General features: G+C 38.8%; 1 protein-coding gene across 3 annotated transcripts in view; it reads left to right on the top strand.

Moving 5' to 3' along the window:
- dnai1.2 (dynein, axonemal, intermediate chain 1, paralog 2) overlaps positions 1-18,573 on the top strand; it is a 238,483-nt gene that overhangs the window by 144,018 nt on the left and 75,892 nt on the right. For all 3 annotated transcript variants that reach the window (XM_069924099.1, XM_069924097.1, XM_069924098.1), the window contains one exon: positions 3,705-3,792. In XM_069924099.1, coding sequence (XP_069780200.1) covers positions 3,705-3,792 — 88 coding nt within the window. The remainder of the gene's footprint in view (positions 1-3,704; positions 3,793-18,573) is intronic.

Here is an 18,573-nt window from a genome sequence, read left to right as displayed (position 1 = left end):
ACTGATTTCTTTCAGTTCCTCCCTTGCATTAGTCTCTATGTTTCCCAACATCCTTGGGAGGTTATTTGTATCCACTCTTGTAAAAACAGAACTAAAGTAAGAATTTAATTGGTCTGCCATTTCCTTATTCCCCATTATATATTCCCCTGATTCTGACTGCAAGGGACCTACTCTGGATTTCACCAATCTTTTCCTCTTGACATATTTATAAAAGCTTTTGCAGTCGGTTTTTATATTTGCCGCAAGCTTACTTTCGTAATTTATTTTTGCTCTCTTGATTAATCCCTTTGTCCTCCTTTGCTGCATCTTGAACTGCTCCCAGTCTTCGGTTGCGGTACTTTTTTTGGCCAATTGATATGCTCTCTCTTTGGACCTAATGCTGTCTCTAATTTCCCTTGTTATCCACGGTTGAGTCACCTTTTATGGTTTATTTTTATGCCAAACCGGTATAAACGATTTTTGCAATTTCTCCATTAGATCTGTGAATGCTTTCCATTGTCTATCCACAGTCAACTCCCCCATAAACACCACCCAATCAATCTTACTCAACTCCCATCTCATACCATCATAATTCCCTTTATTTAAATTCAGGACCTTAGTCTCGGTTTTAATTTCATCACTCTCCATGTCGAGTGAGAATTCGATCAAATTGTGATCGCTCCTACCCAAAGGGCCTCGCACAACAAGATTGCTGATTAGCCCCTTATCATTGCATAATACCCAATCTATAATGGCCTGCTCCCGAGTTGGTTCCTTGACATATTGGTCTAGATAACCATCCCGTAAACATTCAAGGAATTTCTCCTCCTCAGTATTTTTACCAATTTGACTAGTCCAATCTATATGCAAATTAAAGTCTCCCATGATGACAGCTGTTCCCTTATTGCACGCTTTTCTAATTTCTCTTTTAATGCCTTCCCTCACCTCTACACTACTATTTGGAGGCCTATATACCACCCCCACTAACGTTTTCCACCCCTTGCTATTCCTCAGTTCTACCCATATAGATTCCGCATCTTCTGAGTTAATATCCTTCATGTCAATCGTGTCGGTCCCTTCTCTCACCATCAATACTACCCCACCCCCTTTTCTTTCTTGCCAATCCCTCCTAAATATCGTATACCCCGGGATGTTAAGTTCCCAGGCTTGCCCACCCTGCAGCCATGTTTTTGTAATCCCAATCAAATCATCCCTTCATGATGGTAAATATTTAGTCTGTTAAATTCAGCCTCAATTTTCTCTTTCATAGCAAATGGGACTGTTCTGTCTTTGAAGAATTTTGGTTCTGCATTATCTTTTAATTGCAGTTTGGGTTGAACCTTTGATTTTCCCCAATTCTTGTTGGAAAACCACAGCGTAGTTGTTGAGGATTTGGTCAAGTTCTGGCTGGGAGGTATCCATGTGGTTGACATTTATTATTGAATCGATTTCCAGCCAGTCTAGGGGAATGTGTTATAGCCAGTTTCTTCCGAAAAGTGCAGGTCCCTGGGTATCTATGATAAAGAGAGAGAGTGTTTTTGGTTGCTGTTATTTGTATTGTACTTGGACACTTTCAAAACACTTTGATTCTGTCTCCTGTAACAGATCTTAGAGTTATTTCAGTTGTTTTTACTGGGAGGCACGGTAGCAAGCGTTCCTTTACATGTAACATCATTAGGGACACCCTGTGTCTAACTCCATCTTCAGGGGCTGTCCATTTATTTTTAGTTGTATAAAGATTGCTGTATTTCCTCCATTTATTATCTCATGAGCTGAAATTTCAGGAGGTTGCCTCTCTCTCTGCAATTGTTTTGACTTTAGCTGCTTGTTTATTTAGAAGCGGACCTTTAGCTTTGATATGTCCTCCTGTTTTGCAATGGTTGCATTTAGAATTTTTGAATAAACAGTTTTCTGGTCGGTGGTTGTATTTCCCACAATGAAAGCGGGAAGACCTCCCAACCAGTAGGTCTGGTTGACCCACATCCAAGTTTTTATCTGCCATTTCAGAGCTGCCGGCTGTTCTGTATGCAATCTGTAACACAACATGTTGATCCATTCCTAATAATTTTTGCCTTGCTTGGTGATTTGCCAGCCCCATCACTAATCTGCCTCACAGTGCCTGATTTAGAAACTGCTCGAAATGACAGTGCTCCGCCAGTTTGCGCAACGATGCCAGGTATTCACTTCCTGTTTCTCCTGGTTGTTGTCTCCTTTTATAGAATCATTGCCTTACTGCTATAACTGGTGGTTTGGGGCTGAAATGTTCCCTTAGAGCTGTGCATAACTCGGTGAATGTCTTTGTCCCTGGATCCTCCAGGGACAGCAAGGTCTTAAGGAGGCCGAATGTTTTGCTGCCCATTATACATAGCAAGAGGGCACGCTTGCAGTTTACTTGATCTTCCACAATATTGTGGGCTATGCAGTAGTGATTAAACATTAAACTGTTCTATGTAGTTATCCCAACTTTCTTCTTCTTTGTTGAATTCCCCAAACTTTCCCACCACCATCTTGGTGTGCTTTTACCTTGATCTTTTGGCAGAAATTTGTTGGGGTTGTTAGGTAGTCGTTTCCTACCCTTCTGTTGTTTTCCTTCTCATGGTTGGTGCATGGAATATGTGTAGGGTTTGTTTCATTCCTCGTCGCCACTAATGTGTATGCAGTCATACAATTAAGATTCAGAGACGTGATGCTTTCTCATCCTTTACTTCTATTAGACTAACATGGCTATTGACACACAAGGTTATAGATGAAAGGGTGACATCATCGCGTGGGCGTCATAATGTCCAGCAGAGGGCGGGCTTATACCCAACAACAGTGTTGAAAAACTGATCAATCAAAAGGGGCAGCACTTGTTATTGAAGGGAATATCCACAAGGCAATTCTGCATGTCCCATTTCCCCTTTCTGCTTTTCCTGGTGTTCATTCAACTACTGTTGCCTATACCAGAGAGACCAATTCCATAAAGCTCCTGTTTATGTTGGTCTCAGCATCACAAGTCCATTTGCCGCTCAAGCCACTCAATACAGTCAGTCAGATGCTACAGCTTGTCACACACAAGTACAATGGAGATTTCCTTTGTCTCCCACAATCTGCAGGAGCACCATACAACTGCCCTGACTGCCAGCACGAATCCCATTAAGAACACAGAGTAAAGTAAAAGATCCTTCCTTTTGTCATTTAATCCCTCCTAACTTCCACCCCATCACAGAATACGTCCATTTCATATGGCACAGTTAGTGTCGTGGTTAGCACATCTCTATCACAGCGACACTGACCTGGGTTCGAATCTGGCACAGTCTGTAAGGAGTTTGTATGTTCTCCCTGTGTCTGCCTGAGTTTCCTCTGGGTGTTTCAGCTTTCTCCCACCCTTCGAAACAGAGATGTAGGTTAATTGGGGCATTTGGGGGCTGTTCATTGTGTTGTAAGTCCAAATTAAATTAACCTTCCCAAGTTCTGATGATAGATCATTGACCTGAAATATGAACTCCATTTCACTCTCCATTGCTGCTACCTGACCTTACTGAATATTTTTTTTTGGTTATTTCATTTTAAAACTTATTTTTAAATAAAGACTGCTCCATTCAGTGTTATTCTTGGCTATAATATATGTATTAAATAATGGAGACAGAGGAGAAATTTAAAAATTAATACGTCAACCCTAATGATGCCTTAATTTGGAAAATTCAGCAAATGAAGTAACTCGAGTATATTATTTCTTTTTTCAGAATGAAATTATTCATACAGATATTATCAAACTTACACTGGATGGAATTTGTAAGGATGCATTAGAAAATTTACAGCTGCAAATTTTGGGTAAGCCACAACATTTAATCATATCTATCAGAACATTAATTGCTAAAAAGCAGCTATTAATTATGTTTCCCATCAAAGCATTTTCAAGCAAAACTATGTGGAATCCCAGCCACATTATTCTGACTCAAATGAAAGCATAAATTTGCGGACATTTGATATGACATCGGAAGCCTTGGCAAACTTCTACATTTGTGTGGAAAGTGTGTTGATTGGCTGCATCACGGACTGGTATGGGGGCACCAATACCTCTGAGTGGAAAGCCTGCAAAATGTCGTGGACACAGCCTAGAACATCACAGGGAAAATTCTCCCCACTATGGAGAAATTCTACATGGAATGCTGATGTCTGAGAGCAGCATCAATGATCTATACCACCCATCACACGCTCTGTTCTCTCTGCTGCTATCAGGAAAGAGATATATGTGCCATAAGACTCGCACCACCAGGTTCAGGAACAGCTGCTACCCTCCACCATCAGACTCCTCAACAACAAACTCAATCAGGGACTTGGGAAGGCAATGGTCCTCCATTCTGGAGACGTGACCTGCCCAGTGCAGTTGGATCTTCAGCAGAGTCGATTCGATGCTGTCAGCCTCTGCCATCTCGAGTACTTCGATGTTAGGGATGAAGTCGCTCCAATGAATGTTGAGGATGGAGCGGAGACAACGCTGGTGGAAGCGTTCTAGGAGCCGTAGGTGATGCCGGTAGAGGACCCATGATTAGGAGCCGAACAGGAGCGTGGGTATGACAACGGCTCTGTATACGCTAATCTTTGTGAGGTTTTTCAGTTGGTTGTTTTTCCAGACTCTTTTGTGTAGTCTTCCAAAGGCGCTATTTGCCTTGGCGAGTCTGTTGTCTATCTCATTGTTGATCCATGCATCCGATGAAATGGTGCAGCCGAGATAGGTAAACTGGTTGACCGTTTTGAGTTTTGTTTGCCTGATGGAGATGTGGGGGGGATGGCAGTCATGGTGGGGAGCTGGCTGATGGAAGACCTCAGTTTTCTTCAGGCTGACTTCCAGGCCAAACATTTTGGCAGTTTCCGCAAAACAGGACGTCAAGCGCTGAAGAGCTGGCTCTGAATGGGCAACTAAAGCGGCATTGTCTGCAAAGAGTAGTTCACGGACAAGTTGCTCTTGTGTCTTGGTGTGAGCTTGCAGGTGCCTCAGATTGAAGAGACTGCTATCCGTGCGGTACCGGATCTAAACAGCCTCTTCATTGTTGAGGTCTTTCATAGCTTGTTTCAGCATCATGCTGAAGAAGATTGAAAAGAGGGTTGGTGCAAGAACGCAGCCTTGCTTAATGCCATTGTTAATGGAGAAGGGTTCAGAGAGCTCATTGCTGTATCTGACCCAACCTTGTTGGTTTTTGTGCAGTTGGATAACCATGTTGAGGAACTTTTGGGGGGGCATCCGAAGCGCTCTAGTATTTGCCAAAGCCCTTTCTGCTCACGGTGTCGAAGGCTTTGGTGAGGTCAACAAAGGTGATGTAGAGTCCTTTGTTTTGTTCTCTGCACTTTTCTTGGAGCTGTCTGAGGGCAAAGACCATGTCTGGAAGGCTGGCGGCATAACTCTGCATGCCAAACTGCATGAGTTTTTCAAGTTCTGCTGGGACCAAGGAAAGCTGCATCAGGACCTTCGTGATGCCATCATCATCACCCTGTACAAAAACAAAGGCGAGAAATCAGACTGCTCAAACTACAGGGGAATCACGCTGCTCTCCATTGCAGGCAAAATCTTCGCTAGGATTCTCTTAAATAGAATAATACCTCGTGTCGCCGAGAATGTTCTCCCAGAATCACAGTGCGGCTTTCGCGCAAACAGAGGATATTAATCTACCTGCTTATTTAAATCTACTTCCCATCCATGTCTTGATTTATGAACCCCTTCCTTCCAACTTTCTTTTGTAATAATTTTGTAATTAATTAATTTATATCTCCAATATATAATAATAACTCTATCACTGTTTTCTGCTGGTAATACTAAATCTTGACCAAAACCTTCACATAAAAATCTCCTAATTTGATAACAAAATTGAGTATTTTCCAATACCTTAAACTTTTCCTTCATTCTACTAAAAGTAATAAATTTCCAAGATTCAAAACAATCTTTAATTTTCTTAATACCATAATTTTGCCAAATCTTTATAAATTTATTTCCCATAGAAAATGGAATGTCTATTTTTAAATAAAGGTGTTCTTCTTGACATTAACCCTCCTCCTTCAATCTCTTTATCAACCTCACTTCAAAGCTCAATTAAATGTTGAGCTGTTTTCCAAGCATGTGATTAATTTTATGAGAGGAAGTGTTTCCTATTATGATAGGTTATATTTAGCATTAGTAATTAAATTTTGTTTTAATCAGCATGTGTTTTGAACTCTTATTATGTGTGTTGCTCTGTTCACTATTAACAATCTTATATTCCACTTATAACTAAATTCTTGTGTATTTATCTCCCCTATTTTATTAAGTTCTATATTAACCCATGCTGGAACTTTATTTAAATTAATAACATTAATAAATTTCAACTGGGCTGTTTATAATAATTTATAAAATTGGGGAGCTGTAAACCTCCTAAATCATATTTGCATGTTTTTTAATTCCTTAAAAACAATTTGAGAAATTTCATTTGGAATTAATTGAAACAGATATTGTATTCAAGGAAAAACATTAATCTTAACTCAATTTACTCTACCTATTAAAGTAATTGGTAACATACTCGAACTTTCCAAATCTTATTTAATTTTCTTTAATAAAGATAGATAATTAAAATTAAATTATTTTGTTAAATCTGGTTGCACACGAATACCTAAATATGTTATTTCAACATCTGCCCATCTAAATTCAATTACTTTCTTACATTTTGCATAATCTCCATTAACTAAAGGCATAATTTCACATTTATCCCAATTAATTTTATAACCAGATATTTTTCCATATTCTTTTATTCTAATTTTAAGTTGTAAAGAATTTAAAGTATCTGTTAAATAAATCAGAACATCATCTGCAAATAAATTTATGTTCTTCCTGATCCACCTTAATACCCTCAATCTTAGAATCCTGTCTTATTAATTCAGCTAAAGGTTCTATTGACAAAACAAATAAAGCTGGTACCAATGGACAACCTTGTCGACTTAATCTTGTTAAATCAAAAGATGTTGAAACCTGACCATTAGTCACTACTTTTGCACTGGGTTTCTTTTTTTTATTTTTTTCTTAATTTATAGATGCCATACAGTCAATTACATTACATACATTCCATTCACAATTAATCATACATGGCTTTTACAAATTTGAAAATGAAAATAGAAAGATGAAAAGGAAAGAAAAGAAGCCTCCCAACCCACCCAATCCCCCCAAAAACCCTAAGAAAAAAAGAGAAAAAAACCTTAGTCGTCCAAAAAAAAACTGGAAACAAAAGTTAAAAGGTAAAAAATGGAATGGATATTTTTTTAAAATTCTGGAAAGATGACATAAACCAAATGTTATAACAAATTCAAACATGTAAATCTTATGTTTTAAATCAATTCTAGATATTAAATTCCAATATTTTCAATATTAATCTTAATTAATCATATTTTTGATTAAGAATATCATATCTCTTCGATCATATAATTTAAATTCCGTGTTGAATCTTTTCTCTAAAGTAAAATAAAACATCAATATGCTCAATATAACTCATTTCATAGACATATATTTAATAGTAGAAGTCCTTTTCTTCCCACCCCCCCTCCATTGGCACGAAAGAACATGGCACCACCCTGCCTCTATCATGTGGGATGTGGCTCATTGCCACAAGCGAGCCCATGAACAGCAGCCGATGAACTCGGCACCCCTTCACCACCCAGGTGTTACAATAAAACAAACTCTCTAATTTACTCGTCCATTGCCTCATTCCAATTAATTCCTTCTAATTTACTCTGCCTATTAAAAGGCAAAGTTTCCACAAAATCTGATGCCTATTTGTAATCCATAAAAAATTCATTTTTGCCATCTGGTAATACAATCTTCAACTTCGCTGGGTAACGTAACATAAACTTGTATCCCTTTTCCCAAAGACTTCTCTTGATTTCATTAAACTGTCTCTTCTTAGCCAAGAATGTATTAATGTTCAGATAAAAGAAAACCTTTGAACCATGATATTCAAATGGACTTTTTTTATTCTTACTTTTTCTGCTGCTAAGGCTAAAATCTTTTCCTTGTCTCGATATTTTGAACTCTTAATTACTATAGAGCGAGCTTTCTCATCTGATTGTGGCCATGGTCTGAGGGCTCTCTACTTTTTCAATTTCATTTGGACCTTCAAATTGATTTACCCACAGAATCTTAGGTATCCATTCTTGGAGAAACTGAATCATGCTTTTCTTCTCCTTCCTCCAAGCCAACAATTTTAATGTTGTTCCTCCTACTAACATTTTCTTTTACCATTTTTTTTCTAAATTTATCTTCCTCTAAACAATTTCTTCCTTAACTTCAGACTCCAATTTTTCCAGCTTCTCCTTTACATTTCCAACCTTTCATCGAATTTTCATAACTTCCTGATTTTCCTCACCCTTTCGTTATTGTACTCACATCATATTTTTTGATAACTGCTTGTATTTTTCATTCATATCCTTAACCTCAGATCTTAAATATTTTTATTTCTTTTTGTATTATCTTCATATGATACATCATTTCCCATACCATCTCTTGTAATTCACCATCAATGTTCTCTTTATCCTTTTGTGTAACTAAATTTTATATTTAACTTCATACACTGAAGTAACTTATTCAAATCTTCTCTTCTTGTCCTTGTTCTGTAATTTTGTTGTCTTTTTTCAAAATCTCCATAAATTGGCGAGACCACAAAGAAAACTTTCCTTCATCGCTAAAATCAATCATCTCACTCGAATCTGATGATCTGACCTTGCTTAAAAGAATCTGTTTTCCTTGGCCCAGCACCATCTTTCCCAGCCAGCAGGCTGGTCAGACTTGCTGCTGTTCCTGTCATGATAATGAATATGTATGAGATGTACCGGAAGTCACGTGGTATGAGAGAGATATAAGAACACAAGCAGGAGAACAAAGGAAATTGGAAAATAAAGACACTGAGAAGTTTACCTGATAAAACTTGTGTTTAATGTTTTATTAACTTCATATTTCGGGCCACAAATGTGACATTGGTGGCGAGGATGAAAGAAGCTTGAAGAAAATTAAAGACTAAACAAGATTACAGAGGATTACAGACAACATCAAGGTGATAAGAATTTTCTCTGTGACTCAGTACTTTTGGGGCTGGAATATTTCCTCATAGCTGGTGCAAACGGTGACTTTCTAACACATAGTGGAATTGCTCATTTTGACCCAACGGGTGATGCAAGCACTGTAAGTGTGAAGTGGAAGGCATGGCTGGAAGAATTTGAATCCTACGCTGACAGTCGTGGCCTATTTCTAGATACCGGTACAGTTGAACAAAAAGCGCAGAGAAGGGCGTTACTTCTTTTCACGGCTGGACCCTCAGTTCGGGAAACTTTTAAGACACTTTTGAATACAGGAAGAAAGGATGAGTACCAGAAAGCGGTAGATGCATTAAATGCACACTATGTAGTGACACCGAATGCTACATTTCAACGCCATTTGTTTCGGAGAACGAGACAAGAAGATGGCCAGACAATTGCTCAGTACGTGACGAGACTACGCCAGCTAGCTGTTGGATGCAATTACATGCCAGCTGATTTGGACAACCAATTATTGGATCAAGTCGTACAGCACTGCAGATCAGATAAACTCAGAAGACGTCTACTGGAAAGAGGGAGTGAGTTGGAACTCACTGATGCTTTAACCATTGCTGCTGCATTAGAGGCTGTTGAAGGCCAATTTCATACCATGTCCCTGAAAGACAACTCAAGCCAGAAAATTAAGAGTCTCTTACATCGTCATAACCAGCCAAGATATTCGTCGACACAGGACGTGGAGTGTTATCGATGTAGAAACCGAGGTCACTTTGGAAAAGACCCATATTGCCCGGCCAAAGGCAAAGTTTGCAGAAAGTGTGGAGGTAAGGACCACTTTGCAAAGAAGTGCAAAAGCAAGTCCAATGCAGACCAGAAGAAGAAGAGTACAACTTCCAAAGGCAAAGCCTGGGGGAAAGGAAAGTATCCTGGAAAGAAAGATACCATTCGCCAGATAGACGGTGACGATGATGATACCCAGGAGGAACAGAGTTGTTACCAATTTACGTTGAATGAAGTACATCATGAGAAGGTCCCAGTGATCATTGGTGGAGTGACAGTGCAGGTCATTGTAGACTCAGGCAGTGACAGTAATGTGATTGATCGACATTTATGGGAGAAGTTGAAAAGGAAAAAGATCATCTGTATCTCAAAGAAGTGTTCCAAGAAACTGTATCCATACACAGCAACCAAGACATTGCAGACCATTGGATGTTTTACTGCAACTGTTGAAGCTGGAGATAAGTACACCGAAGCAGAGTTTATGGTCATAGAAGAGAGGGGAGAACCTTTGCTGAGTAGAAGCACAGCGCAAGACCTGGCAATACTTCATATTGGAGCTTGTGTCAATTCAATTCAGTCATACAAGGATATGAAGCAAGAATACCCCGCAGTCTTCCAAGGAGTAGGAAAGCTGAAAGGTCGACAATTGAAGCTAGCGGTAGATGAAACGGTCAAACCTAAGGCACAACCAATGCGCCGAACTCCGTTTGGACTTTGTGGGAAAGTCGAAGCCAAAATTAAAGAATTGATCGAACAAGACATTATTGAACCGGTGGAACATTCAACACAATGGGTCAGCCCAGTAGTGATTGTGCCCAAACCAAAGGGTGACATAAGACTATGTGTTGACATGAGAATGGCCAATGAAGCTATAATTAGAGAACAACACCCTATACCAACAGTGGAGGAAATACTTCAAGAACTAACTACCAGCAAGGTATTCTCAAAAATTGATCTGAAATGGGGCTATCATCAATTAGAGCTGGATCCAGGTTCCCGAGATGCAAAAACATTTGTGACTCACTGTGGATTGTATCGTTACAAGAGACTATCATTTGGAATTAATGCAGCTTCGGAGATCTACCAGTATGAAATCCATCGAGTGATTCAAGGCATTCCTGGAGTTGCCAACATTTCTGACGACATCATAGTCCATGCACCAACGAAGGAAGTGCATGACAAACGGTTGAGGCGTGTACTATCTAGATTACAGGAGGCAGGCCTTACCGTGAATGGAAACAAGTGCCAGTTTGGTGTGTCAGAAATGGACTTCATGGGACACAGACTTACACGGAAAGGACTAAACCCTGCAGAGGCCAAGGTGAAAGCTATTGCAGAGGCACGTGCACCTCAGAACGCAACAGAGGTGAGGAGTTTCCTGGGATTGGTCAATTTTTGTGCAAAGTTCATTCCTAATTTCGCTACAGTGGCAGAACCACTAAGGAAACTAATCAGGAAAGTTGTACCATTTCATTTTGGATCTGAGCAGAAGAAAGCATTCACAGCGCTGAAGCAAAGCCTGACAGATGCAAAAACTCTTGGATATTACAATCCAGCGGCATCAACCAAAGTCATAGCAGATGCCAGCCTGATTGGTTAGGAGCAGTGTTGGTCCAGATGCATGATGGAGGACCAAGAATCATTGCCTATGCCAGCAGATTATTATCAGATGTGGAGAGAAGATACTCTCAGACAGAGAAAGAAGCACTCGGACTTGTATGGGCCTGTGAGAGGTTCCATGCATATTTATACGGCATTGAATTTGAACTCATCACAGATCATAAGCCATTAGAGGTGATTTATGCACCTAGATCCAAACCATGTGCCAGAATAGAGAGATGGGTACTCAGACTACAACCCTACAAATATAAAGTAATCCACATTGCAGGGAAAACAAACATTGCTGATCCGCTGCCCAGATTGGTGAAGGATGGTGGTCCACAATCCAAGTCAGAATTGGGAACAGAAACAGAGAGCTTTGTACGCTTCGTAGCTATTCAGTCGACACCGAAAGCTGTGACTACTGTTAGGTCTGCTTTGTTCATGAATGAGTGAGACAAACACCAGACTGAGTCGAAATCAGGGTTCTTTGTTCTTTATTACCGGATTGTAACACTTGCGACTAACAATGTTAGTCGGAGAATGCATTCTGCCGTTATCAGCAAAATGGTGATTTTTTATACCCTTGGATACGTGCTTAGAACATCATCATATCATTACTTGTCCAATGACTAAAACTGTTGCTATCCTTTCCCTGCTAGCTTCCTGCCTCTCAATCCATCAATGTCTCTCTTATCTTGTAAGTACAAGGATGCATTCACATCTTGTTACAGCCCTGCACAGGGTAACTCCTTACACATTCCCATCTCATGATGTTTTACCTTACACTACGAAGGAAGTCGAGAGAGAATCTGAACGAGATCCAGAACTCATGGAAGTAAGAGAATTCATACAGAGTGGACAATGGGACAAGTGTACTCACAAAGCTTACATTCCCATTAGAGACGAACTTTGTTGCATCGGACAGTGTGTATTAAGAGGTTGCAGATTGGTGATACCGCAAAGATTGAGACCGAAGATCGTGTCCTTAGCGCATGAAGGACACCTAGGTATTGTTGGTACCAAGCAAAACCTCAGGACCAAGGTATGGTGGCCAGGTTGTGATAAAGATGCAGAGAAATTTGTTAAAACTTGTCACGGATGTCAAATCACAAGTAGGAGTAATCCGCCAGAACCGATCCGGAGTACGCAACTCCCGACAGGACCATGGATCGACGTAGCTGTTGATTTTCTTGGACCTTTACCGACGGGTGAATCAATTATGGTAGTGATAGATTACTACAGCAGATACTATGAGTACGTGGTGTTGAAGTCCACAACCACTGAAAAAACAATAGAAGCATTAGCAGAGATATTCGCAAGATATGGATTACCTGTTAAATTATACTCTGACAATGGTCAACAATTCATTTCAGAGACATTTGCGGAATACATGAGGACCACAGGTATCCACCATCATAAAGTAACTCCGAAATGGCCACAAACCAATGGAGAAGTAGAGAGACAAAATCAGTCCATTGAAAAACGATTGAGGATTGCACACGCAGAAGGACAAAATTGGCGAGAAGCATTGCTATCTTATGTGGCTGTCTATCGAGCAATGCCTCATGCAACCACTGGAAAAAGTCCTGCAGAAGCATTTTTTGGGAGAAAAATCCGCACAAAAATGCCAGAAATAAAGGAAATCCGAGATGACCAGGAGATGAGGGACCACGATGCTGAAAAGAAAGGTGCAGCAAAGCTGTACACAGATTCGAAACGTAGAGCCAAGTACTCAGACATCATGCCAGGAGATAATGTTCTAGTGAGGCATGAAACTGGTGGTAAGCTAGACACACCTTATTACCATCAACCCTATACTGTTGTATCCAGAAGTGGCAGTATGGTGACAGTCAAGTCTCTGACTGGAGTCCTGTATAAGAGAAATGTATCAGGTGTAAAAAGGTACCAGTCCAGAGATACATCAAGCGAAGAGGTTGAAAGGCCAATACGAGATGCTGAAACTGAGAGACCTGATGATGTTCCAGAGGCAGTTACCAGCACTCCTGATGAAGTGACTAGAGCGCCAGAAATACCCGAAGCCGTGGCGAGCAGTATTTCCGACGCCGAGAGTGAACAACCGAGAAGCGACGACAATATCGCAGGCAGGCCGAAACGAAACCGGAAAGTGCCCAAATGATACGAAGACTTTGTGCCATAGTTTTAATAAGAACTTTGGGACAGTATTTTAATCTTATATCATAAAGTGCATGTATGAGTGCTGTAGGAAGTAAACTTTATGTAGTTGAGTTATAGTATTACCATTAGTTACGATGTTTGTAGGTTTTCGAGGGATATTGGTAAGTGAAGGTAAAGTTTATTTCTGATTAAAGGAGGGATGTCATGATAATGAATATGTATGAGATGTACCGGAAGTCACTTGGTATGAGAGAGAGATAAGAACACAAGCAGGAGAACAAAGGAAATGGGAAAATAAAGACACTGAGAAGTTTACCTGATAAAACTTGTGTTTAATGTTTTATTAACTTCACATTTCGGGCCACAAATGTGACAGTTCCCAGCAACTCAACTCGCTGATGGGCCCTGGTCATCACTCCAGATCCAGGATTTCTCTGCATCAAAGCCCTTCTATTCATATTTAAGAGCAACTCCTTCATCCACTCCAGAACAATAATTACTTTCTTTGGATTGTTTCCAGCCAGAGGACCCCGAACCCCAGCAGCAACAGAAATTCACCAAGAGGAGTGGTTACTTTTTTTTTTATTTTATTTTTCACACAATAAACCATACTGACCAAAATACATACAGACATTTTTCTCTTGAATATATACAGTCTCATTTTCTCCCCTTTCCCCCCTCCCTTCCCTCCCTCACTCTCCCCCCTTCCCATTTATTCAAAGTTCAATCTATAAGATACATTAAATCTGTTAAACAATGATGTCACTTAATAAAATAAACAAGAAATTTTTATCTTTTACTTTTATATACTGAGTCAGTTCATTTCGTTGTCTTCTCCTTCTGTCCTCTTAAATTATATGTTATTTTTTCTATGGAATACATTTATTTATTTCTATGTACCATTGTTGTATTCTCAAGTTGTCTTCTAATTTCCAGGTTGACATAATACATTTTTTTGCTACAACTAGGGCTATCATAATAAATCTTTTTTGTGCTCCATCCAAATCGAGTCCAAATTCTTTATTTCTTATATTACTTAGAAAGAAGATCTCTGGGTTTTTTGGTATATTGCTTTTTGTGATTTTATTTAATATCTGGTTTAGATCTTCCCAAACATTTTCCACTTTCTCACTTGTCCAAATTGCATGTATTGTTGTTCCCGTTTCATTTTTACAGCGAAAACGTCTGTCTGATACTGTTGGGTCCCATTTATTTAACTTTTGGGGTATGATGTATAGCCTGTGTAACCAATTATATTGTATCATGCAAAACCTCGTGTTTATTGTATTTCTCATAGTTCCGGAGCATAGCTTTTCCCATGTTTCATTCTTTATCTTTATGTTTAGATCTTGTTCCCATTTTTGTTTAGGTTTACAGTTTGTTTCCTTGTTCTCCTTTTCTTGCAGTTTGATGTACATGTTTGTTATAAATTTTTTAATTATCATTGTGTATGTAATCACATATTCAAAATTGCTTCCTTCTGGTAACCTCAGACTGTTTACCAATTTGTCCTTCAAGTAGGTTTTCAGTTGGTGGTACAAGGTGCAAACCTTGTATCGTGAGTTGTACCATATTTGTCCTTCATTTGTTCAAAAGATAATAATTTATTTCCCGAAAAACAATTTTCTATTATTTTGATCCCTTTTCTCTCCGATTCTCTGAAGGATAGGTTATTTATTGTGAAAGGGATTAGTTGATTTTGTGTCAATATTAATTTTGGTAGTTGATAATTTATTTTATTCCTTTCCATGTGAATCTTCCAAATGTTGAGCAGATGGTGTAATACTGGTGAATTCCTACGTTACACCAATTTTTCATCCCACTTATAGAGTATATCCAATCTGGTTTTTCCCTTGTTTGACAAAAATCTGATAGGTATCTTAATTGTGCTGCTCTATAATAATTCTTAGTTTGGTAGTTGTAAGCCTCCTTATTTGTACCATTCTGTTAATTTATCACCCCTGTAAGAATTTTCTTATTATTTTCTTTAGCTCCTTGAAGAATTTCTCTGTTAGGTGAATTGGTAATGATTTAAATAAATTTCATCAGATGCAAGGATCGACAATGAGATAGACAACAGACTCGCCAAGGCAAATAGCGCCTTTGGAAGACTACACAAAAGAGTCTGGAAAAACAACCAACTGAAAAACCTCACAATGATAAGCGTATACAGAGCCGTTGTCATACCCACACTCCTGTTCGGCTCCGAATCATGGGTCCTCTACCGGCATCACCTACGGCTCCTAGAACGCTTCCACTAGCGTTGTCTCCGCTCCATCCTCAACATCCATTGGAGCGCTTTCATCCCTAATGTCGAAGTACTCGAGATGGCAGAGGTCGACAGCATCGAGTCCACGCTGCTGAAGATCCAGCTGCGCTGGGTGGGTCACGTCTCCAGAATGGAGGACCATCGCCTTCCCAAGATCGTGTTATATGGCGAGCTCTCCACTTGCCACCGTGACAGAGGTGCACCAAAGAAAAGGTACAAGGACTGCCTAAAGAAATCTCTTGGTGCCTGCCACATTGACCACCGCCAGTGGGCTGATATCGCTTCAAACCGTGCATCTTGGCGCCTCACAGTTTGGCGGGCAGCAACCTCCTTTGAAGAAGACCGCAGAGCCCACCTCACTGACAAAAGGCAAAGGAGGAAAAACCCAACACCCAACCCCAACCAACCAATTTTCCCCTGCAGCCGCTGCAACCGTGTCTGCCTGTCCCGCATCGGTCTTGTCAGCCACAAACGAGCCTGCAGCTGACGTGGACTTTTACCCCCTCCATAAATCTTCGTCCGCGAAGCCAAGCCAAAGAAAAATAGGTATTGTATCCTTGGGAAGATGTTCATTTTAATACAGTTTATCCTTCCTATCAATGTTAGTGGTAAGTCTTTCCAGTGCTCTAAGTCGTCTTGTAATTTTTTCATTAATGGCTGATAATTTAGTTTATATAGATGACCGAGATTATCATTTAGTTGTATACCTAGGTATCGAATTGCTTGTGTTTGCCATCTAAATGGTGATTCTTCCTTAAACTTTGTGAAATCCGCATTATTCATTGGCATTGCTTCACTTTTATTTGCGTACCCCAATACTTCTCCATATTCTTTCAATTTCTTATGTAATTCTTTTATTGATATTTCTGGTTCTGTTAAATATGTTATAACGTCATCTGCAAATAGACTGATTTTATATTCCTTCTCTTATTTTTATCCCTCGTATTTTATTTTTTGTTCTTATCAGTTCTGCTAGTGGTTCTATAGCTAACGCGAACAGTGAGGGAGATAGTGGACATCCCTGCCTTGTTGATCTGCTTAATTTAAATTGGTTTGATATATATCCATTTACTGTCACTTTCGCCAATGGTCCCTTATATAATGCTTTAATCCAATTAATATATTTCTCTGCTAGGTTGAATTTTTGTAGTACTTTGAATAAATAATTCCATTCTACTCTGTCAAAGGCTTTCTCTGCGTCTAAAGCAACCGCTACTGTTGGAGTTTTGTTTCCTTGTACTACATGGATTAAGTTAACGAATTTACAGATATTGTCCGTTGTTCGTCTCTTTTTAATAAATCCAGTTTGGTCTAGTTTTACTATTTTTAGTACACAGTCGGCCAATCTGTTTGCTAATAGTTTAGCTATTATCTTATAATCTGTGTTAAGTAGAGATATTGGTCTATATGATGCTGGTGTTAATGGATCTTTCCCCGTCTTCGGTATTACTTTAATTATTGCTGTTTTCCATGAATCTGGTATGTTTTGTGTTTTGTCAATCTGGTTCATTACTTCCAGGAGAGGAGGAATTAATAATTCTTTGAATGTTTTATAGAATTCTATTGGGAGTCCATCCTCTTCTGATGTTTTATTGTTCGGTAGCTTTTTTAATATCTCCTGTATTTCTTCTATTTCAAATGGTTTTATTAATTTATTTTGCTCCTCTTTGTAATTTTGGTAGTTCAATTTTAGTTAGAAATTCATCTATTTTGTCTTCTTTCCCTTTGTTTTCAGTTTGATATAATTGTTCGTAGAATTCCCTGAAGTTTTGTTGATCTCCATTGGGTTATATGTAATTTTTTTGTCCTTTTTCCTTGATGCCATTACCGTTCTTTTAGTTTGTTCTGTCTTAAGCTGCCATGCTAGTATTTTGTGCGTTTTTTCTCCTAGCTCATAATATTTCTATTTTGTCTTCATTATGTTCTTCTCCACCTTATATGTTTGTAGTGTTTCATATTTTCTTTTCTTGTCTGTCAATTTTCTTCTTTTAGTTGTATCTTCCTTTATTGCTCATTCTTTTTCTGTATTTGTTATTTCCCTTTCCAACTGTTCTATTTCTCGATTGTAGTCCTTCTTCATCTTAGTTACATAACTTATTATCTGTCCCTGATGAATGCTTTCATTGTGTCCCATAGTATAAATTTATTTTTCACTGATACTGTATTTATTTCAAAGTACATTTTAATTTGTCACTCAATGAATTCTCTAAAATCCTGTCTTTTAAGTAGCATGGAGTTTAATCTCCATCTATACATTCTTGGTGGGATGTCCTCTAGCTCTATTGCCAATAACAGGGGTGAGTGATCTGATAACAATCTAGCTTTATATTCTGTTTTCTTAACTCTTCCTTGAATGTGGGCAGATAACAGGAATAGGTCTATCCTTGAGTATGTTTTATGTCTACTCGAATAATATGAATATTCCTTTTCCTTTGGGTGTTGTTTCCTCCATATATCCAAAAGTTGTATTTCCTGCATCGATTTAATTATAAATTTGAGGGTTATTTTGTGTAGTTTTCCGATGTAATATTGTAATCATACCATTTTAATTTTTTTTTTCTTTAAATGTAATTCTCTATTGTATTCATGTTATAAAATTTTAAATAAAGTCTTCAAAAAAAATTATAAATTTGATTACTTTGTTCTTTCTGTTAGTCTTTTTTCCAGTTTAATCCATGTTTGAGTCCAAATTAAAGTTAAAATCCCCTCGTATTAGTATATTCCCTTGCGTATCTGTGATCTTCAAAAAGATATCTTGCATAAATTTTTGATCTTCTTCATTA

The sequence above is a fragment of the Narcine bancroftii genome, chromosome 3 (assembly GCF_036971445.1).
Source record: "Narcine bancroftii isolate sNarBan1 chromosome 3, sNarBan1.hap1, whole genome shotgun sequence".
In the NCBI taxonomy this organism is placed as follows: Eukaryota; Metazoa; Chordata; class Chondrichthyes; order Torpediniformes; family Narcinidae; genus Narcine; species Narcine bancroftii.
The sequence above is the reverse complement of the archived record's forward strand: the minus strand, read 5'-3'. Positions and strand labels throughout refer to the sequence as shown.